Raw genomic sequence first — 17,206 nt, forward strand, 5'->3', positions numbered from 1 at the left:
CCATGTTTGGTCCAGGTCCTGAAGCGGCCCCAACCCTCATAATAAAACCACCATGAAGGAGCAAAACAGCCCCAGACCATCACACTAAAACCACAATTTTTGTTCCAGGTCCTAAAGCAGCCCCCGACCGTCCATCCATCCATCCATCCATCCATCGTCTACTGCTTACCATCCATCCATCCATCCATCCATCGTCTACTGCTTACCCTGTATTCAGGGTTGCGGGGGGGCTTGGAGCCGATCCCAGCTGTCAGGGTACACCCTGGACAGGTCGCCAGTCCATCGCAGGGCCAACATATAGAGACAGACAACCATTCATGCGCACATTCAAACCTACGGGAAATTTAGAGTCATCAATTAACCTATCCCAATCCTGCATGTCTTTGGACTGTGGGAGGAAGCCGGAGAACCTGGAGATAACCCACGCTCACACGGGGAGAGCATGCAAACTCCACACAGAAGGAACCCAGGCACGACCCGGGAATGGAACCTGGGACCCTCTCGCTGTGAGGTGACCCACTACACCACTGTGCAGCCCGCAACCCCAGACCATCACACTAAAACCACCATGTAGACTGTTGGTATGATGCTCTTATTGTGGAATACCATGTTGGTTGTGTTCTTTATGGACAGTAGTGGTTTTGGTCTCACAGCTCTCCCATGGGTGCCATCTTTGCCCAGTGTCCTTCTTATTGTGGAATTATGAACATGGACCTTTACTGAGGCAAGTGATGCCTGCAGTCTTTTAGATCAGAGGTCTTCAACATTTTCAGGCCAAGGACTCCAAGGCTTATAGTGACGCCCTATTACATATCGTATAAAATTGTGTGACTTATTAAACTGGGCCAATATTAATGTGTAGTGCAGCCTATAGTGATGATGTATGTATACAGTACAATGCTAGTCCATTAACATAATTGTTGACAGATCCATATTGTAATTCTATTTTGAATAGAATAGAATTACTTTATTAATCCCAGACTGGCAAATAATTATGACACAGCAGTGTCAGCAAAAACATTCTGTAAATTATTATTTATTGTATAGTTTGCGCTGTATTTATACACTGTATATATCTTGTTTTTATATTCTGTACAACTATAACATAAATATAAAAACAAGATATATACACTGTATATATCTTGTTTTTATATTTATGTTATAGTTGTACAGAATGTTTTTGCTGACACTGCTGTATATATCTTGTTTTTATATTTATGTTATAGTTGTACAGAATGTTTTTGCTGACACAGCAGTGTCAGCAAAAACATTCTGTACAACTATAACATAAATATAAAAACAAGATATATACAGTGTATAAATACAGCGCAAACTATACAATAAATAATAATAAACTATACAAGAAAGAAACAATACCTATTACTATGAAAATAGAGATCAGAGTTGTCTCTGTCAGACAGAGGTAAGAGAGTTGTGGAATGTGATGGCTTGTGGCAGGAAAGATATCCTGTATCTATTGTTGCGACAGCGGAGCTGAAGTCGGATCTCCAGTCCAGTCTGTGGTTGATACCTAGGTACTTGTAGTTCACCACTGACTCCACATCCTTTCCCAGAATGCACAGTGGTGGGAAAACCGTCCTCATTTTCTTAGATTACCATCTCTCTAGTCTTGCTGATATTCAGCCGCAGGTGATTCTTTTTTTTTTTTATATTCACAATTTAACACATATCACACACATACTCCTAACCACAGCCATACGACATCGCACAAAACAGCAGGGACAATACAGCTAAATGTCCACAGGACAGAAAAAAGGGGGGAAAAGTAATTAAGTAAATAAATAAAATAATAATTATTACGCTACGCTAGTCTGTGGGTTATCCATTATTCAATTTTGGTTTGTAATTTTTAGTCTCTATATAATTCAGTACTATGGACCATGTGGATATGAAATCCTGCAGTCTTGAATGCTGTTTACTTGTAATTTCTTCAATGGGCAACAAACATTATCTGCTCCAGCCAATGACCCATGGTGGGTCCTGACTGGAAAATCCATGTAGCAAGTATACATTTTTTTGCAAAATAGGAAAACATTGTAAACACACATTTCTTTGTAGAGAACTTATATTTCTAACTTGGCAGGCCCAGGAGTACCACAGAAAATTTGGAAGTCCTAACCCCCCCTTTTATACATAACTTTGCTATAGTGGACAACTTAATCCTTGGGGTCTTGTTGTTCCATATACATTTTGTTAGACATCTATTGATTAACTTAAAAGAAAAGGGAATATAACATGGCAGCATATTAAAAGCATACATAAAGTATACTTATTTTAATGACATTGATTTTCCCAATAAGAGACAGTGGGAGAACAGACCAAGTCTGAAATTTCTTTTTGCATTCCTCAAGCAGAGTGATATAGTTTTCCTTAAATAGTTGGTCCAAGCCGGGTGTCACTTGTACTCCAAGATATATTTAAAGCCTCCGCTTTACCCTTGGAGGGACCAAGATTCCAATGGTGACCGAAAGACCATGTCAGTTTCTCAGGAGATGGCTGGGTCTCCCTCGGTCCTTGAGCAGCATTGCCCTGTATGGCCATTCCACCAAGCTGCTCCTCCGATCAACGAGAGGAAAACCGCCCCGCTCTCGTCTGGACTTAGCCGACTCATCACGTCCCCCGCTGACGCCGGAGACTCACGAACTACCGTCGCCGCCCGCCGTCGCCGCCCGCCATCGCCGGGACGGACTCGCAGCCTACGCAACGACACCAGTAAGAGGCTATCAGTCTGGGCAGAGACATAAGTTTGATAGTGTAGGATATGCTTGTAATTCTTGTTAACGTGTTTTAAGTTTTGATCACGGACCGCCGAGTCCGTTGCTTTCTGTGTTATTGTATTTGAAATCTGATTGTGTACCCACGCCGCTGGGTTTCATTTCGGTTACAGTGTGTAATGGGAATTTTGGATGTTTGTACTTTATAATCAGAATATTTGTCAGGCTGACTCGATCCGCATCTCCTCATCTGACTGTTATGCTATGATGAAAATGAATGTCTGTTTGTAGATGATATGAACATGAGTGCCACATTGACATAAGATAATTTCAGGACTATGACGCCTGTGTTCTGTAAATCTTGACCTTGCCTGTACATCTTGTCTTTGTAAGATAGGACATGATCCGTCCTTTGGTTCCTCCTCCTTAAAAGGGAGATTGTTGTTGGACTCGGGGTCGTTCCTGCTGATTCTGAACCTTTGTATCAGAAGGCAAGGGGTGAACCTCCTCTGCAGATCGAGAATACTTAGTGGAATAAACCTCGGAGAAAGAGCTGATCCTGGTTGTTGATCTTTATTGGGCAGATTCATTTTTCCACAACAAGTGCGTGTCCAACCTCGGACACATTCACGAGCTCAGTAAGTGATCCACCATCAGTTAAAGGACCGGGGTCCCGCCGAACAAACGCCAGTTCATTCACGGGCTCTTGTGTGATGGTAATAGCTTACTGATCCTTTGTGTATCACGCGCGCATTCTCTCTCTCTTTGTTCTGGCTAACACACATGTGCACACATATACGTATCCTACGCCAGCTGTTTCCGTCTCTCTCTCTCTCTCGCGATTCTATCGGACGTCAGTGGCTCCGCCCCTGAATGCTGTGAGGAATAGCTCCATCTGGTGGCTGCACCCGGCCATCTCTCCCCTGCTCTCTCTCCTCTCTCGCTACTCCATCTGACGTCAGTGGCTCCACCCCTGAACGCTGTGAGGAATAGCTCCATCTGGTGGTCGGGCCCGGCCATATCCCTCTCTCTCTCTCTACACACGCACGCGCACGCACACACACACACACACACGCACACACACACACACGCACACACACACACACACACACACACACGCACTCCATGTGTCTCTTCCTTTGTTTAGCTTAGCTTTGTGTGTTAGGTAGTTAGGTAATAAGGCTTTGTTAATTGCAATGTTATTGATTGTGATCATTATTACTGATTTTAATCAATCTTATTATATTATAACTAGCTGTCTCTTGTGCTTGTTGTGTATGTGTCACTGGATAACAGCAGGTTGTGAAGGCTAGTGCTCGAATTTCACGCCTTTTTAATTGTTCGATTGGTTTTTATACTTCTATGCCAATGATCACGATGATTGGCATGTGAGTGTAAAACCTTTATATTGAGACTGAATACAGTTTTTGGTTATCTTTTCCCTGATCCCAGGGTGGTGCCCCGTTTATTCATGATTATATCATGATAATATATTAAATATAATTATTAATATTGATAATCATATTGACATTAATAATTAGCTGTTGATAACCAAATCTGCTCCTGCTACTACCCCAACAATAATGAAGGTGTTTTTTTCTGATTCAAACTAATGTATGATATTAAACAGCCGCCTAGCATTATCGGATGAGTGGCGACCTTTAATGAATCCAGTTTGACCTAATTTTATTAGTTTAGGGAGAACTGATTCTAATCTCTTCGATAGCAGTTTTGTAATAATTTTATAGTCACAATTAAGCAGACTTATAGGCTTGAGACACAACTCTGAGGGTCTTTACCCTCTTTCAATATAGCAGAGATTCTAGCTGTTTTCATAGAGACAGGAAGAGTGTTATGACTAAAGAAGTCGTTCACCATTAACATGAAAACTGATTTAAGTTGTGGCCAGAAAGTTTCAGAAGACCTGGAGATGGATTAACTGGCAATGATTTAATGATTGAATGATTTTGCCACTTTCCACGCAAATGTTGTGATCTATAAAAACCAAACTTGACGGGAAAGTGTGCGTACCTGTAAGCAAACTCTGGGGCATGCGTACCGGTACGCACTTTCTGGAGACTAGAGGGGAATCAGCGACACAGATGGAGCTGTGGTGAACTGAAGTCAGATTGTAGGAAGTAAACATGAGAAGAACTATTATAGTTTTGATGACTCGCACACATTTAATTTCACTCCATATCATACATTAGATCCGCGTTATCATGATGAACTCAACTTCATAAACACCTTCTTTTAAAGAATGCCATGCGCCCGGGGTGCACTGCTGCTTTGCGCCGGACCCGGACGCTGTGCCGAGGGCCTGTCACTGTCACCCTCCTCACCGTCACCCTGCTCTAAGCCCAACGCTGCTGACTCTGGAAGGACAGAAACTATTGAACGTTTTGTTTTATATACAATAAAAGTAGGGCCGGGACTCGAAAAAAAAATGTAATCTAATTAATTAGAGGCTTTGTAATTAATTAATCGAAATTAATCGCATTTTAATCGCATATAAATATTTGACCTGAGAACAGTGAGAAGTAATTTTTTTCACATGGATTTTTAGTATACCATTGAAGAGTGACTGAATACATAAGCTTAAGCAACAAAATATTGTTTATTTTTGTTCAACCAAGTCCAACAGACCAGTGCATTTTTTGCCATTAAGTGTAGCAATAGCATATTTAGAAATATAGTAGATTTCAGAAATTCAGGTAGCCTATAGGTAGGTAGACCTTCTGTAAACTATAACACTTTGTTTTTTTTAAGTAAAACACAATACTTTCAAGTACATTCAGAACATTGGAAACCCTGACTATTAGAAAACATCTCTCTGTTGGCGAAGGTTAACCCTCCGACCCTAGCTTCCACGCTAGCGTCCACGCTAGCTGCTATATGTTTTGCATTGAGGTGATACTTGAGGCTCGATGTGCTGCTGTGATATGCGAATTCCTTGTTGCATAGCTTGCACACAACCATGCTCTTATCGACGCTTCCATCCGTTCATTTTTTATAACAAAATTTCCCATCCACGGGGCCAACCAAAGCGTCTCATCAGCTTCTCGTTCATGTTCACTCTGGTTTGTTGTTGTCTGAAGTCATGAACACTAGTTGGTGCTCCAGTATAATCGGTCCGCCTGAAACTCATCCATTGAGAAACGTTCCGCGGTGCAAAAATAAGTGTGATTAAAATGCGTAAATGTTATTAACGCGTAATGTTTGTGTAATTAATTCATCTTAAAGTCCCGGCCCTAAATAAAAGTGTAAAATCTGTTTACCCTTATACCTCTGGGCTCAGATGTGTCAAAGTCACATCAACATCAAACTTCCTCAAATACGCAAGCAATACATTGAATACATGTTGGTAAAGGAGCAGAAAGATGTCATTTACCTTCAGATCGGACCACTTTTTCGTAAGTTCCGCCACTGTCCGCTCTGTCCGACTGACGCTGTTGACTGCAGCAGCAATGTGTTGCCACTCGCACTGCTTCTTTTCATTCGTGATCCCGCTGCTGTGGCCACTAAATAAAATTATTTTCCGGGCCTCCACCTCCCCAACAAGTGTCTCTATCTCTGTTTCTAAAAAGTTACGTTTCTTTGCTTTTTCCTGACCTGTCGCCGTGATTCAACCACACGGAAACGATTGCTAACAGCTCAATAATATGGTAAAAAGTGGGCGTGTACAGGGCGGGATTCAGGTACGCACACTAGTAGGTGATCTGGGATTTATAAAGGGAACATTGCGTGCCCACAGTTTTATAAATCCGATTTTTTTTTGGCACACGCAAACTTTGGCTTTTGGGCGTACGTACACTTTTAGTAAGGATCCTACGCACAGTTTTATAAATGAGGCCCCAGGTCTGTTCCCAAATTCATGCATTTTTTGTATCAAATACATATTTTTTTGGTTAAATATAGTTTGAATGGTCTAAGTGGAAATTTGCTCTAGTCATAACTAATTTGTTCCACTGGTCCAGTTCCGATAACAATTATTCCTTTAGACAATTAGTGATTTTCTTTCTTTATTTTTGTAAGGGGAGTATGATGTAATGTGTCCTCTCAAAGTGGCTTTTGCTGCATCCCAAAGTATAGATGGGACTATTTCCGATGATATATTATACGTATTAAAGTCTTAAATCCACTCTTCCATTTTTTGTTGCAGAACATTTCATCTTCTCAGAGCAAGTTATTAAATCTCCACATTTTAGTAGTGTAAGTTTAATTTAAAGTAATTTCCAAGGAGACCATTGCATGGTCTGATATAGAGATTTCATGTATTTCACAAGATGAAACCAGCTTCATACTTTTGTTAGGAAGAAAAAAATCTAAACGAGAATAAGATTAATGTCTATTGGGAAAAAAAGTATAATCCCTTTTTGTGGGCTTCATTTCTCTCCATGCATCTATTAACCCGGTTTCTGATCCCAAAGCACGCAACATTTTTGCGGATTTAGGGTCGGAACCTCCAGAGTGTGAGGATTTATCCAAATGTGAAAGAGTTAAATTGTAATCTCCTCTTCAAAAGAGAGACCATATCAGAGATGAATGTAGGTGTATATGTATTAGGAGCATATTAAGTATAGTTATCCGTTTGCCCCAAATTTTCCTATTCACCAAAATATATCTTCCCTTTGCATCTGAAATCTGATCAATTAATTCAAAAGGTATGTGTTTATGGATGAAAACTCCTTAGCTGTTTGTTTTAAAAGATGAAAAGAAAATGTGTCCAACCCAATCTTTCCGTAGTTTAAGATGCATCTTCAGGTGAGAGATGAGTTTCTTGCAATAAGGCTATTCCCACTTTCTCTTTTTTGAGAACTGTAAGTGTTCATTTCCTTTTGATAGGATGTCCTATACCTTTTGATGATTTATCCATAATAGTCCTTTTAAAAAATAAATAAATAAATAACACTCTTGCAACCCCTCAGGCTAGCATGATGGGTAGGATTTAAGAAATAAATAAAAAACACAACATTTCACAAACGCACACATTCATGCACATATAGGTTCACAGAAAAAGTTCAATCTGCACTACCCCATTGCTGGGTGGTATCTTTGGTGACCGTTGTTTGTCTAAGATTTAGGGTCAATGTTACCACGTTTGTTCACATACCCAAGCAGGTTGTGAAGAGGCCCCCTCCCCCATAAGTTACAGTTCCTACAATAACCGAACAATCGCTTTTTTTTGTTGTTGTTTTTTTTTGTTGTCATATCCTAAATATGCTTGTTCAGCCCCAAACAACACTATCACTGAGTGTCCAAGGGGACTATAATCAGCTAGTCTTTAAGCACAAGCAGCTAGCGTTTCCAATTAACTGATTACTTAAACATTTCAATAAACATGTCCTCTCGTTTGTTGTGTCTCATCAAAGAAGAAATATGAACAAAGAATGTAAATGGTAAAATAAAGTTCCAGGGCTTCATTGACATTTTTGCGTAAAATGAATAGCCTAACCAAATCAATGTCCAAGCCATTATGTTTTCTAGTCATACCTTCAGTGTGAGTTCATTCGTTGTCGGCTTTGTATAGTCCTTTTTTCTTCCAGTACTTTTATTGCTGCCGCTGGAGTTGGGAAGATTGTTGTAGTCCCGTCAACATTGAAAACTTTTAGTTTAGCAGGAACCATAATGTGCGTTTTGATGTCCGGGGTCATTAGCTGTACTCTGATAGACTTGTACAGGGATCTTTGTTGTCTTACCTTGAGGGTAAATTCGATCAAAGTAAATCTGTGTATCTTTTAACATAACTTCCTTCTTTGCCCAGGCAACTTGCAAAATGCGTCTTTTGGTGCCATTATTGAGGAAGGTGACAGTAATCGGCCTAACAAAGTCTTTACTTGATGAGTGCAATGGGCCGAGTGATGTTCAATTCTCCTAGGTGGTAGGTGCATTTCACTAACGTCGGCCATGCTGCCGTTTGCGTCTCCAGCGGTTTGTTTGTTTGCAGTTTTCTTCTTTGGCTGATACTTATTAAACTCCATATGCGTTCCTGAGCGAAGGTTCATTTCTCAGTTTTCGCTGCCAAGCATTTTTCCTCTTTGGTTGTTGGATAAACACGTTACAGAGTTAATTTCAGGGGGGGTATAAGTGAGCTCAATCAAGCTGCTGTCATGTTACCGGAACCTGAAATGCCTCAGGTGATTCTGTCCAGACCATTCCACAAAGCTGTCCACCAGTGCTGTGTACTCCCCCCTCCTGTCCCTCACTTATATACCCAACGACAGCCGAGTTGTCAGAAAATGTCTGCAGGTGACACGACTGGAATTATACTTAAAGTCAGTGGTGTATAAAGTGAATGTAAAAGGAGACAGTACAGTCCCCTGTGGAGCTCCTGTATCACTAACCACCATGTCAGACAGAACACTGCCCATACGGACAAACTGTGGCCTGCCTGTCAGGTAATCAGTAATCCGTAGCCCTTTTTAGACAGGCAGTCCACCGTAATTGCGGAATGGCGAGTCAAAATATTCCGCGAACCGGAGTGTTGAGATAGAATTTTGTTTGCGGCGTAACGCTGCAACAGTGTCTGCATTAAGATAGCAACCCGGCATTGCAGAACGAGTGAGATGTCCCACAGCGCAGCCGTATACGTGTGACATATTCAATGAGCATTGGAAATCTGATTAGCTCGATGCATCAAAACAACTACGAAAGGTGAACTTATTCACTACCTCACGTCTTTTCCACCTTGGGTGCTCGGAGCGTTTAGATAGAACGCTGTATCAACTCGTCTCACCTCTGTGGCGACCTCTGTTGCTCAGAGGCGTAATATTCTGTTCAGCCTTTCTGCCTCGGCGAGCGTTTACACTGATGACGGGGCAGAATAACGGTGGAATACACAACGAAAAGCAGTCTGAAAGGGGCTCAGGAAACAGTGGAGGTGTCTACAAAGAATATGATTCTCACAGTGCTGCCACCACCATCCAGAGCTCATTGCAGCAGGGAGATGAAAGCATCGTCAACTCCCAAGTGGGGCTGGTAGGCAAATTGTAGATGGTCTAGCAGAACTCTCACTGCAGCCTCAGATGGGCCAAGACCAGTCTCTCCAGCACCTTTATCACATAGGATGTGAGGGCAACTGGTCAATAGTCATTGAGGTCTGGTGGCGTTGACTTCTTGGGAAGAGGAACCAGGCAGGGCGTCTTCCAAAGCCCCGAAATTCTCTCCTGACCCAGGCTCAGGTTGTGGAGGTGTGGTAGGACAACAACCATTCTTTGTCCCATTAGTTTGGTGTGCGTGCATACTTACATAAGTGATGTCATAATGTGTGGACTGGTACGGTGTTCTTGGATGTAAGGTTTACTGTAGGTTTGTTCACATTATGGGAGCTAGTGTTGAGTTTTTTGAATGGTAATCATGGTTGACTGCCACTTATGGTGGTGCTAAAGAGCACCTTGTATTTAAATTGAGAAAGCATATTTTATGATGATGAATTGCTTTTGAACAGTAACCAGCATATTGGTTAATAATGTTTTCTTTTGTTTATCTCCTTTATAGGAAACCTCACCGACAAAGAGACAGCTTGTCAATCTTGCATGAATACAAAAATGAAACCTGAAACCCTGGACTTTCATTCATACAGATCAGCTGTGGTGGGCACCAGTGTATCTTGGAAAGCCAAAGTCAGACATTTCTTTTTACAACCACTTATATTACTTATATTCAGAAAGTTTATATCTCTGACTTTATTGTTAAAACAGTTGGTTTATGGATTTTTAAAGCTGAAAACCTCATGTTCAAACATTTAGTTGTTTTATCATAATAGTGATACCTTAGCTACGTTATCAATGGTCCCGGTGTGTCGGCACTCATTTTCAGGAGGTTCATTTCTTTTTAAATAACATAGTTTACACATGTTACAATTTCTGCCTACCGTCATATTATATTTCCTATCATATATATAGTTGATGTTTCAGATTATTTGTTAGAAATTTGTCGGATGTTGTTGTTCACTGATGACTTACTGGAAGATTGTGTTTGTGTCCAGGTCCACACAGACCACATCGCTGGGGGGGTCATACAGGTCAAAGTAGCTGGAGTGGACACCAACGATGAAGGGCATCGGTGCCAGCAGGACATCGGCCATCTGCAGTGGACACAGAGGGATGTAGGGACAGAGCCAGCGCAGGGGGAACGTCATCTGAAGATAAAGAGATCAGTATTCTTATTATTATATGCATACAGTACATGGAAGCAAGTACCTCTAACATTCTGCCACTTAATACTACCATTCCACTAAATATTGTACTTTTTAGTCTGTGTGAATCAGTCTATCACATCCACTTATGGATACTTACTGTATACTTAAGTCCCTGACCATGTCCCATAAACAAATTATTAATTGATCCCTTAAATTACACATTTACTGTTTGTCAATTTATGGCATGTATTGTTAGTGTGAGTCTTACGGAGACGAGGGCCTCGCTGACTGAGGTGAGGACATCGGGTCGCAGCGAGTGGAGCAGCAGTTTGTGTTCAGTGAGGACGGCGAGCAGCAGTGTGCAGGCACTCTCTGGACCCAGGTTCTGCAGCAGCTTCAGGAAGCTTGCACCACTGTCAAAAACAGGAGCCCCTTCACTTTATTATATATAGATGTCATTCATTCAACATTTCCATGCGTGTTATTATTATTAAGGCCTGAGGTCAATATACGCTTATTATTTCTTTATGTATGGATACTTTAACTGTCCACATGTCAAGAAATACTAAATTAAATGTTGCGTTATTATTATTTTACAGAGTAACTGCATAAATTAAAGCTACCTCCACCATACCCACGCACATACTGCCGTCATGACACGTCATGTATTAAAACCTAATAAAGAGCCAAGTCACCCATCCAGCTACCGTCCTCTCTCACTAATCAACATTGATCTCAAAGTTATTACCAAAACCTTAACAACCAGAATAGAGACAGTCAATCCTATACTAATTCACCCCAATCAGACAGGCTTCATTAAAAACAGACAAGCTTCAGATAACATTTGTAGGATTTTTAATTGAATTAATATATCACAGCAAAAACAAACTGTTATCGTATCATTAGATGCTGAAAAAGCTTTTGATAAAGTCAATTGGACATTTATATTTAGCACCCTACGCAAGTTTGTTTCTGGAGAGTCATTCATCCATTGGATAAGAACACTGTACACTTCAACTAGGGCCACAATAATACCAAATGGCGTCACCTCACCAGCTTCACACTCCAAGAGGCACCCAGACCAGGATGCCCACTCTCAACATCCCTATTTGCCATTTTCATTGAACCACTTGCAGCAGCAATATGGGAATACAACAAAATAGATGGAATTCAGGATACCGATTCACAACATAAAATCAGCCTTTATGCAGATGATTTATTATTATATTTACAGAAACTTTACGTGTCACTACGGGAAACTTAATACCATTAACAACTTCTCTACAATCTCACACTACAAAATAAACTAGAACAAATCAACTAATCTACCAGTTTCTGTAGACGCTTGGGATCATGCAGTCCAAAACTCACCACTCCCTTTTCACACTGGCAATATCAAATATTTAGGCATCAATATCTCTCCCAGACTGGCCCAGAGCTCTTTACCTCCACCCTCACCTCCTCCATCACCATCTGATATGCTGAGCGTATTATCCGCTATGCAGAAAAGGTGATCGGCTGCAACCTGCCATCCCTCCAGGACCTGCACGCCTCCAGGACTCTTAGGCGAGCAGTGAAGATCAGGGGTGCAGTCGAATAGTCTTTTTTGCTTAGGAAGGTTCCTAACTGAAGAAGTGACCCAGAAGTAAACAAGTGGCCGCCATGATAAGAGCTGTTCGAATTCTCTAAATGCAAAGGAAAGGAGCTCCAATGCTTCCTTTCAGAGCTCCTTTAGCATAGGATGCAACGGACCTTCCTATGCGACGGAAAGGAGATTACGCCGACCCACAATTCTTTGCGAGAGCAACATTTAAAGTGATGCACACCTCGGCCGTTCATGAAAACAAACGTGCATTTACATATTTAACAATGACTTTCATGCAGACATATAGTAATTGGAATAGTGTTGATAAATGTGTATGAACAGTGATAATAATTGAATGGTATTTTTTTATTTATTTCAATCATGTTACAAACTTGACAAAAACTAAACTAAAACCACAAATGAAATGTAAATAAAGCAACCGGTCAAACAGGAAGGAGGAGCCGCTGGACCTGAAGCCGGTCAGTGAACCAGCTGCTTATAAAACCAACATGGGGAGAAGTGGACGATGCGCTTTTTGTAGTCCATTATTGTAGTTTCTCCAGCACAGATGCACGTCAATCGCCGGTGCATATCATCAGCTGTCAATCATCAGCGGCCGCGTTATAATAACATAGCTTAGTGAAAGTCCGGTGGGATTCTCTGAGCACTGCGGCCGTCTTTTCCTAAATCCTTTTGAGTTCTCCTATCGCCTTTCCTTAACCCCGTGACGTTTTCCCCAGAGGTCAAGTAATAGGAGTTAGGAATAGGAGTTAGGACCTTATTTTTTGACGATTCGACTGCACCCCTCGTTCGACCCCTCACAGCTCGGACATGAACTGTTTGAAACACTTCCCTCGGGCAAGAGGTTGAGGTCAATACCACACGCCACAAAAACAGTATCTTCCGGTCTGCAACTGGCCTCATCAACAAAAGCCGGCACCCCCAATGACCCCCCCCCACACACACACACACACACACACACACACGGTCAGAATATAGAGTCATTTAATTTTATTCATGTTCTTGACCGCAGTACTTTGTAAATATCGTGCGCACTGAAGACCAAGGACCCTGGGGACTGCTGGGGGGCTTGGTGTCATGTGGGGCGGGGAATATAAAATACGATATAAAAGTATGTGACCCCTGAAATACAAAGTAAATATGATCACTCATGTCCTGGCAAGAAAGTGCAAAAAAAAACATTTACTTATTTTGATTTAATGTGGTCATTTTAAAACATTCTGGTCTTCTCTTCAAAAGGAGATTAACATAGGGGGGTTTAGCTCACGAGATAGAGCGGGTTGGCTGGCAACCGCAAGATTGCCGGTTTGATCCCCGGCTCCTCCTAGCTGAGTGCCTGGTGTCCCTGAGCAAGACACCTCACCCTAATTGCTCCTGACTAGCTGACTGTCGCCCTGCGTGGTTGACTCCGCCGTCGGTGTGTGAATGTGTGCGTGAATGGGTGAATGTCAGTCATTACTGTAAAGCGCTTTGGATAAAAGCGCTATGAGGACCATTTAGAAACCACTCAACATTAAATTGGCATAGGATCCAAAGCTAGCCTGCGTTCGAGGTGTTCTTCGATCCTTGTCCGGCACAATGCAAAACTATTAAATATCATGTTGTATGCCACACAACTTTCATGTTGCAAAAATAATAATACAAATATTTGAAAGAAAATAAAGATCAGATGGTAGCACACAACTTAAAATAAATGTCAATTTGAGTTGAAATCTAGCTCTTCAGAACCTCTGCAATGGTTTGAAAACTATACAAAATGTCAGTTGATGGTTCATTTTCTAGCTTTTTTACTAAATGGTGTCCCACTCCATACTAGGTCCTATTGCATTTACAGATTATATTAATCTGCACTGACATGTCATTAATAAAAAATGTTTGTTTTTATGATGATGACAGCATTATGTATAGTTGTGCCTCATCCTTAGTGAGTATGACTGAGGAATTCATGTCTTTCAGAGGAATCTCTTGTACTTAATCATCTTCATCATTCTTAAAGTGATGGTTCGGAGTAAAATGCACCCTAGGTCATTTCCACCATGACATCCAGCCAAATACCCCCTCGGAAGCATTTTTAGCGATGGCCGAATGGCTTAGTACTAGCGCGATGGTACATCTTTTATATCTCGTAAATTGCGCCACTAATAATGCATGGAATGTTACTAAACTTCTGCAGTAGTACACATAGGGTATGTACTCACAAAACGAGGCATTTGAAAGTTTGTAAGTACACCAGGAGTTTATTTAAAAGAACACTTGTTTGATAGCTTCTATCCTCGGCTACTAACACTACCACAGCGTAGATGCCACTTCCGTGTTTACCCAGCCGATGCCGTGACGCAAGTTTCACGTGAGAGTATGAAAAGGTTTCGCTGAATTTTTATAAATGCTTGTATTATCAGGTCAACACATTTTTATAAAGGCTTGTATTATCAGGTTAACAAGTGTTGACAAGTGTTGACCTGATAATACAAGCACCTGGATCACCGCGTCAAGGACGTTGAGCCTCTGTACATGGGGCGGCTGCCCTAACCACTGCGCCACTGACTGCCCCTTTGTTTTGTATTTTTGTGTGAAACTATTATTCTACTTGTCAGTGGGATTATGGCAGAATATTGTATATTGAATAGAGAACTCATGTTCCTGCTGACCTGAGTGGGAGAGGAGAGGAGACCGGCTGGCAGAGCAGCAGGTTATCATACGGAGACAGCTGAAAGAGAAAATTATTACATTATCATCCAGCAACATCCTGTTGTCATCAGTTATCACATGATTTTACTCACCCCTTTATACCTAGAAGGTGAACAGAAAGGAATCAGGATCTAAACAAATATCAGGTAGGAATCAGGAAGATATAGGATGATTTTCACTTTCAAAACTGAAATCCAATTTGTTGTTTTACTCCAGCTGTTAAGTTAGATGCTATTATAACCAGAGTCGTTCTTTAAAATGTCAGGAATTATTGGCTCAAGCAGGTCATTTATAAGAACTTTCAGAAGGATTACTTTCATGAATTGAAATCATCACCTGTATGCAATCGAGAAAAATCACATCTGGACCTTATAAATCACTAGTGAATTATTTTTAATTGAAATGCTCAATGCTACTGATCGATTAATGGATGGCTTGTGAGTGGACACAGTTACCATTTTCAGGTTGTGATCACATGACCGCCAACATCCTGTTGAAGGAGGAAGTGAAGGATTAATGTATGTGGATCGTTGATTATCTGATGAAGACCAGACAGACTACTTTTCTGAAAGTTGGGGTCTGTACCTGGACCAGGATGCTGATTTCCTCACATCCTGTTGGTTATAATCTACTATAAAACCTGACTGTTAATGACCTGACGAAGACCAGACAGATGTGGTTTATATTGAAGGTTGAGATCTGTACCTGGACTAGGATGCGAGGTCGCTGGGGGGAAGGAAATGGGACGTTGTGCATGAAGCTGGAGATATGTCTGCAGAGACAAGACATTAACAAAAATCAAAATCACGTCAGGTAACAAAGAAATGTGATTCATATTTATATTGATAGTTTAGTCACAACATGTTTATTTATCAAAGTGATCAAAGCTCTAAATATCATCCGACACCATCTGGAGACCCAAAGAAGTTCACGTTAAAGAACATTTCAGCATTAAAATCCGGGCTGGGAAACACCATTTTATCATTATACTTTAACTATGATATGGTATTATGATGATAATTAAACCGCAATATGATATCATAATTTTTAAACCATGAAACTATATTATCACGATACTTAAGTCATAATACACAGTGCAGTGAACAAGTATTTGCCCCTTCCCAATTTGTTTTTTGCGTATTTGTCAAACTTAATATTTCAGATCAAATCATCATCCCACACTCTTGATTTTGGGGCCGCCATGGCTGTTATGCCACAACCCCCAGGTGGAGATCCGGGGGAAATCAAAGGATGGGGGGAAGACCGCGTCAAAAACTGTTCTTTCAGTTCAGCCCGGAGCGAAGAAGTAGCATTAGTTAATCCGTTTTCTGTCAACCCTGTCACAGAATCCGGGTACCCGGACCTGAACTCGGTGCCCTCCTGCTACCACCAGCTCCGAGAGGTTTTCAGTAAGACCAAAGCCACGTTCCTTCCCCCACACTTTCCTTACGACTGTCCCCATTGACCTGATCCCAGGTTCCACCATACCCAGCCGGGAGTATCTCACAACTTCGCTGAAAGTGGGCCTAATCCGTTCATCATCATCACCAGCAGGTGCCGCATTCTTCTTTGTGGAAAAGAAAGACAGGTGCCTGAGACCCTGCATAGACTAAAGCCCACTGAATGATATAACCATAAAGAATCGTTACACTCTCCCCCACATGTCCTCTGTTTGATCAACTCCAGCAGGCAGGTGTTTACAAAGATAGACCTTCGCAACCTCCAGGGGCTTTGTCTCTACTTTTTACACTTTTCTACTGAAGTCCTCTTACAAGGACCTGCTCTTAGACAAACAGTGGAGAAGTGATGTTCCAGGACTTAGACCTGATTTTGATTGGGACACGGTCTGGTCTGACATTTTGTTGACTTCACGTATTCCAAACCACCAACAAATCCACCTGAATTATGCTCATAGAACTTACCTGACCCCACGAAAACTGCACTTAATGGGTTTGGTGGCTGACTCCCGGTGCACCCTGTGTTCCCTCGGGGCTCCTGGTACATTTCTTCACATGTTCTGGCAATGCCCACCTGTCG

At 41.5% G+C, this 17,206-nt stretch overlaps 1 protein-coding gene across 2 annotated transcripts in view; it reads right to left on the reverse strand.

The window, feature by feature from the left end:
• The window catches only part of dennd4b (DENN/MADD domain containing 4B), a 134,121-nt gene that overhangs the window by 37,853 nt on the left and 79,062 nt on the right, over positions 1-17,206 (reverse strand). For both annotated transcript variants that reach the window (XM_084027203.1, XM_084027202.1), the window contains exons 7-10: positions 15,875-15,941; positions 15,130-15,188; positions 11,144-11,288; positions 10,700-10,875 (exon numbers count right to left, since the gene is read on the reverse strand). In XM_084027203.1, the coding sequence (XP_083883329.1) occupies positions 10,700-10,875; positions 11,144-11,288; positions 15,130-15,188; positions 15,875-15,941 (447 nt within the window). The remainder of the gene's footprint in view (positions 1-10,699; positions 10,876-11,143; positions 11,289-15,129; positions 15,189-15,874; positions 15,942-17,206) is intronic.

The sequence above is a fragment of the Eutrigla gurnardus genome (genome assembly GCF_963514095.1).
Source record: "Eutrigla gurnardus genome assembly, chromosome: 14".
NCBI classification, from domain to species: domain Eukaryota; kingdom Metazoa; phylum Chordata; class Actinopteri; order Perciformes; family Triglidae; genus Eutrigla; species Eutrigla gurnardus.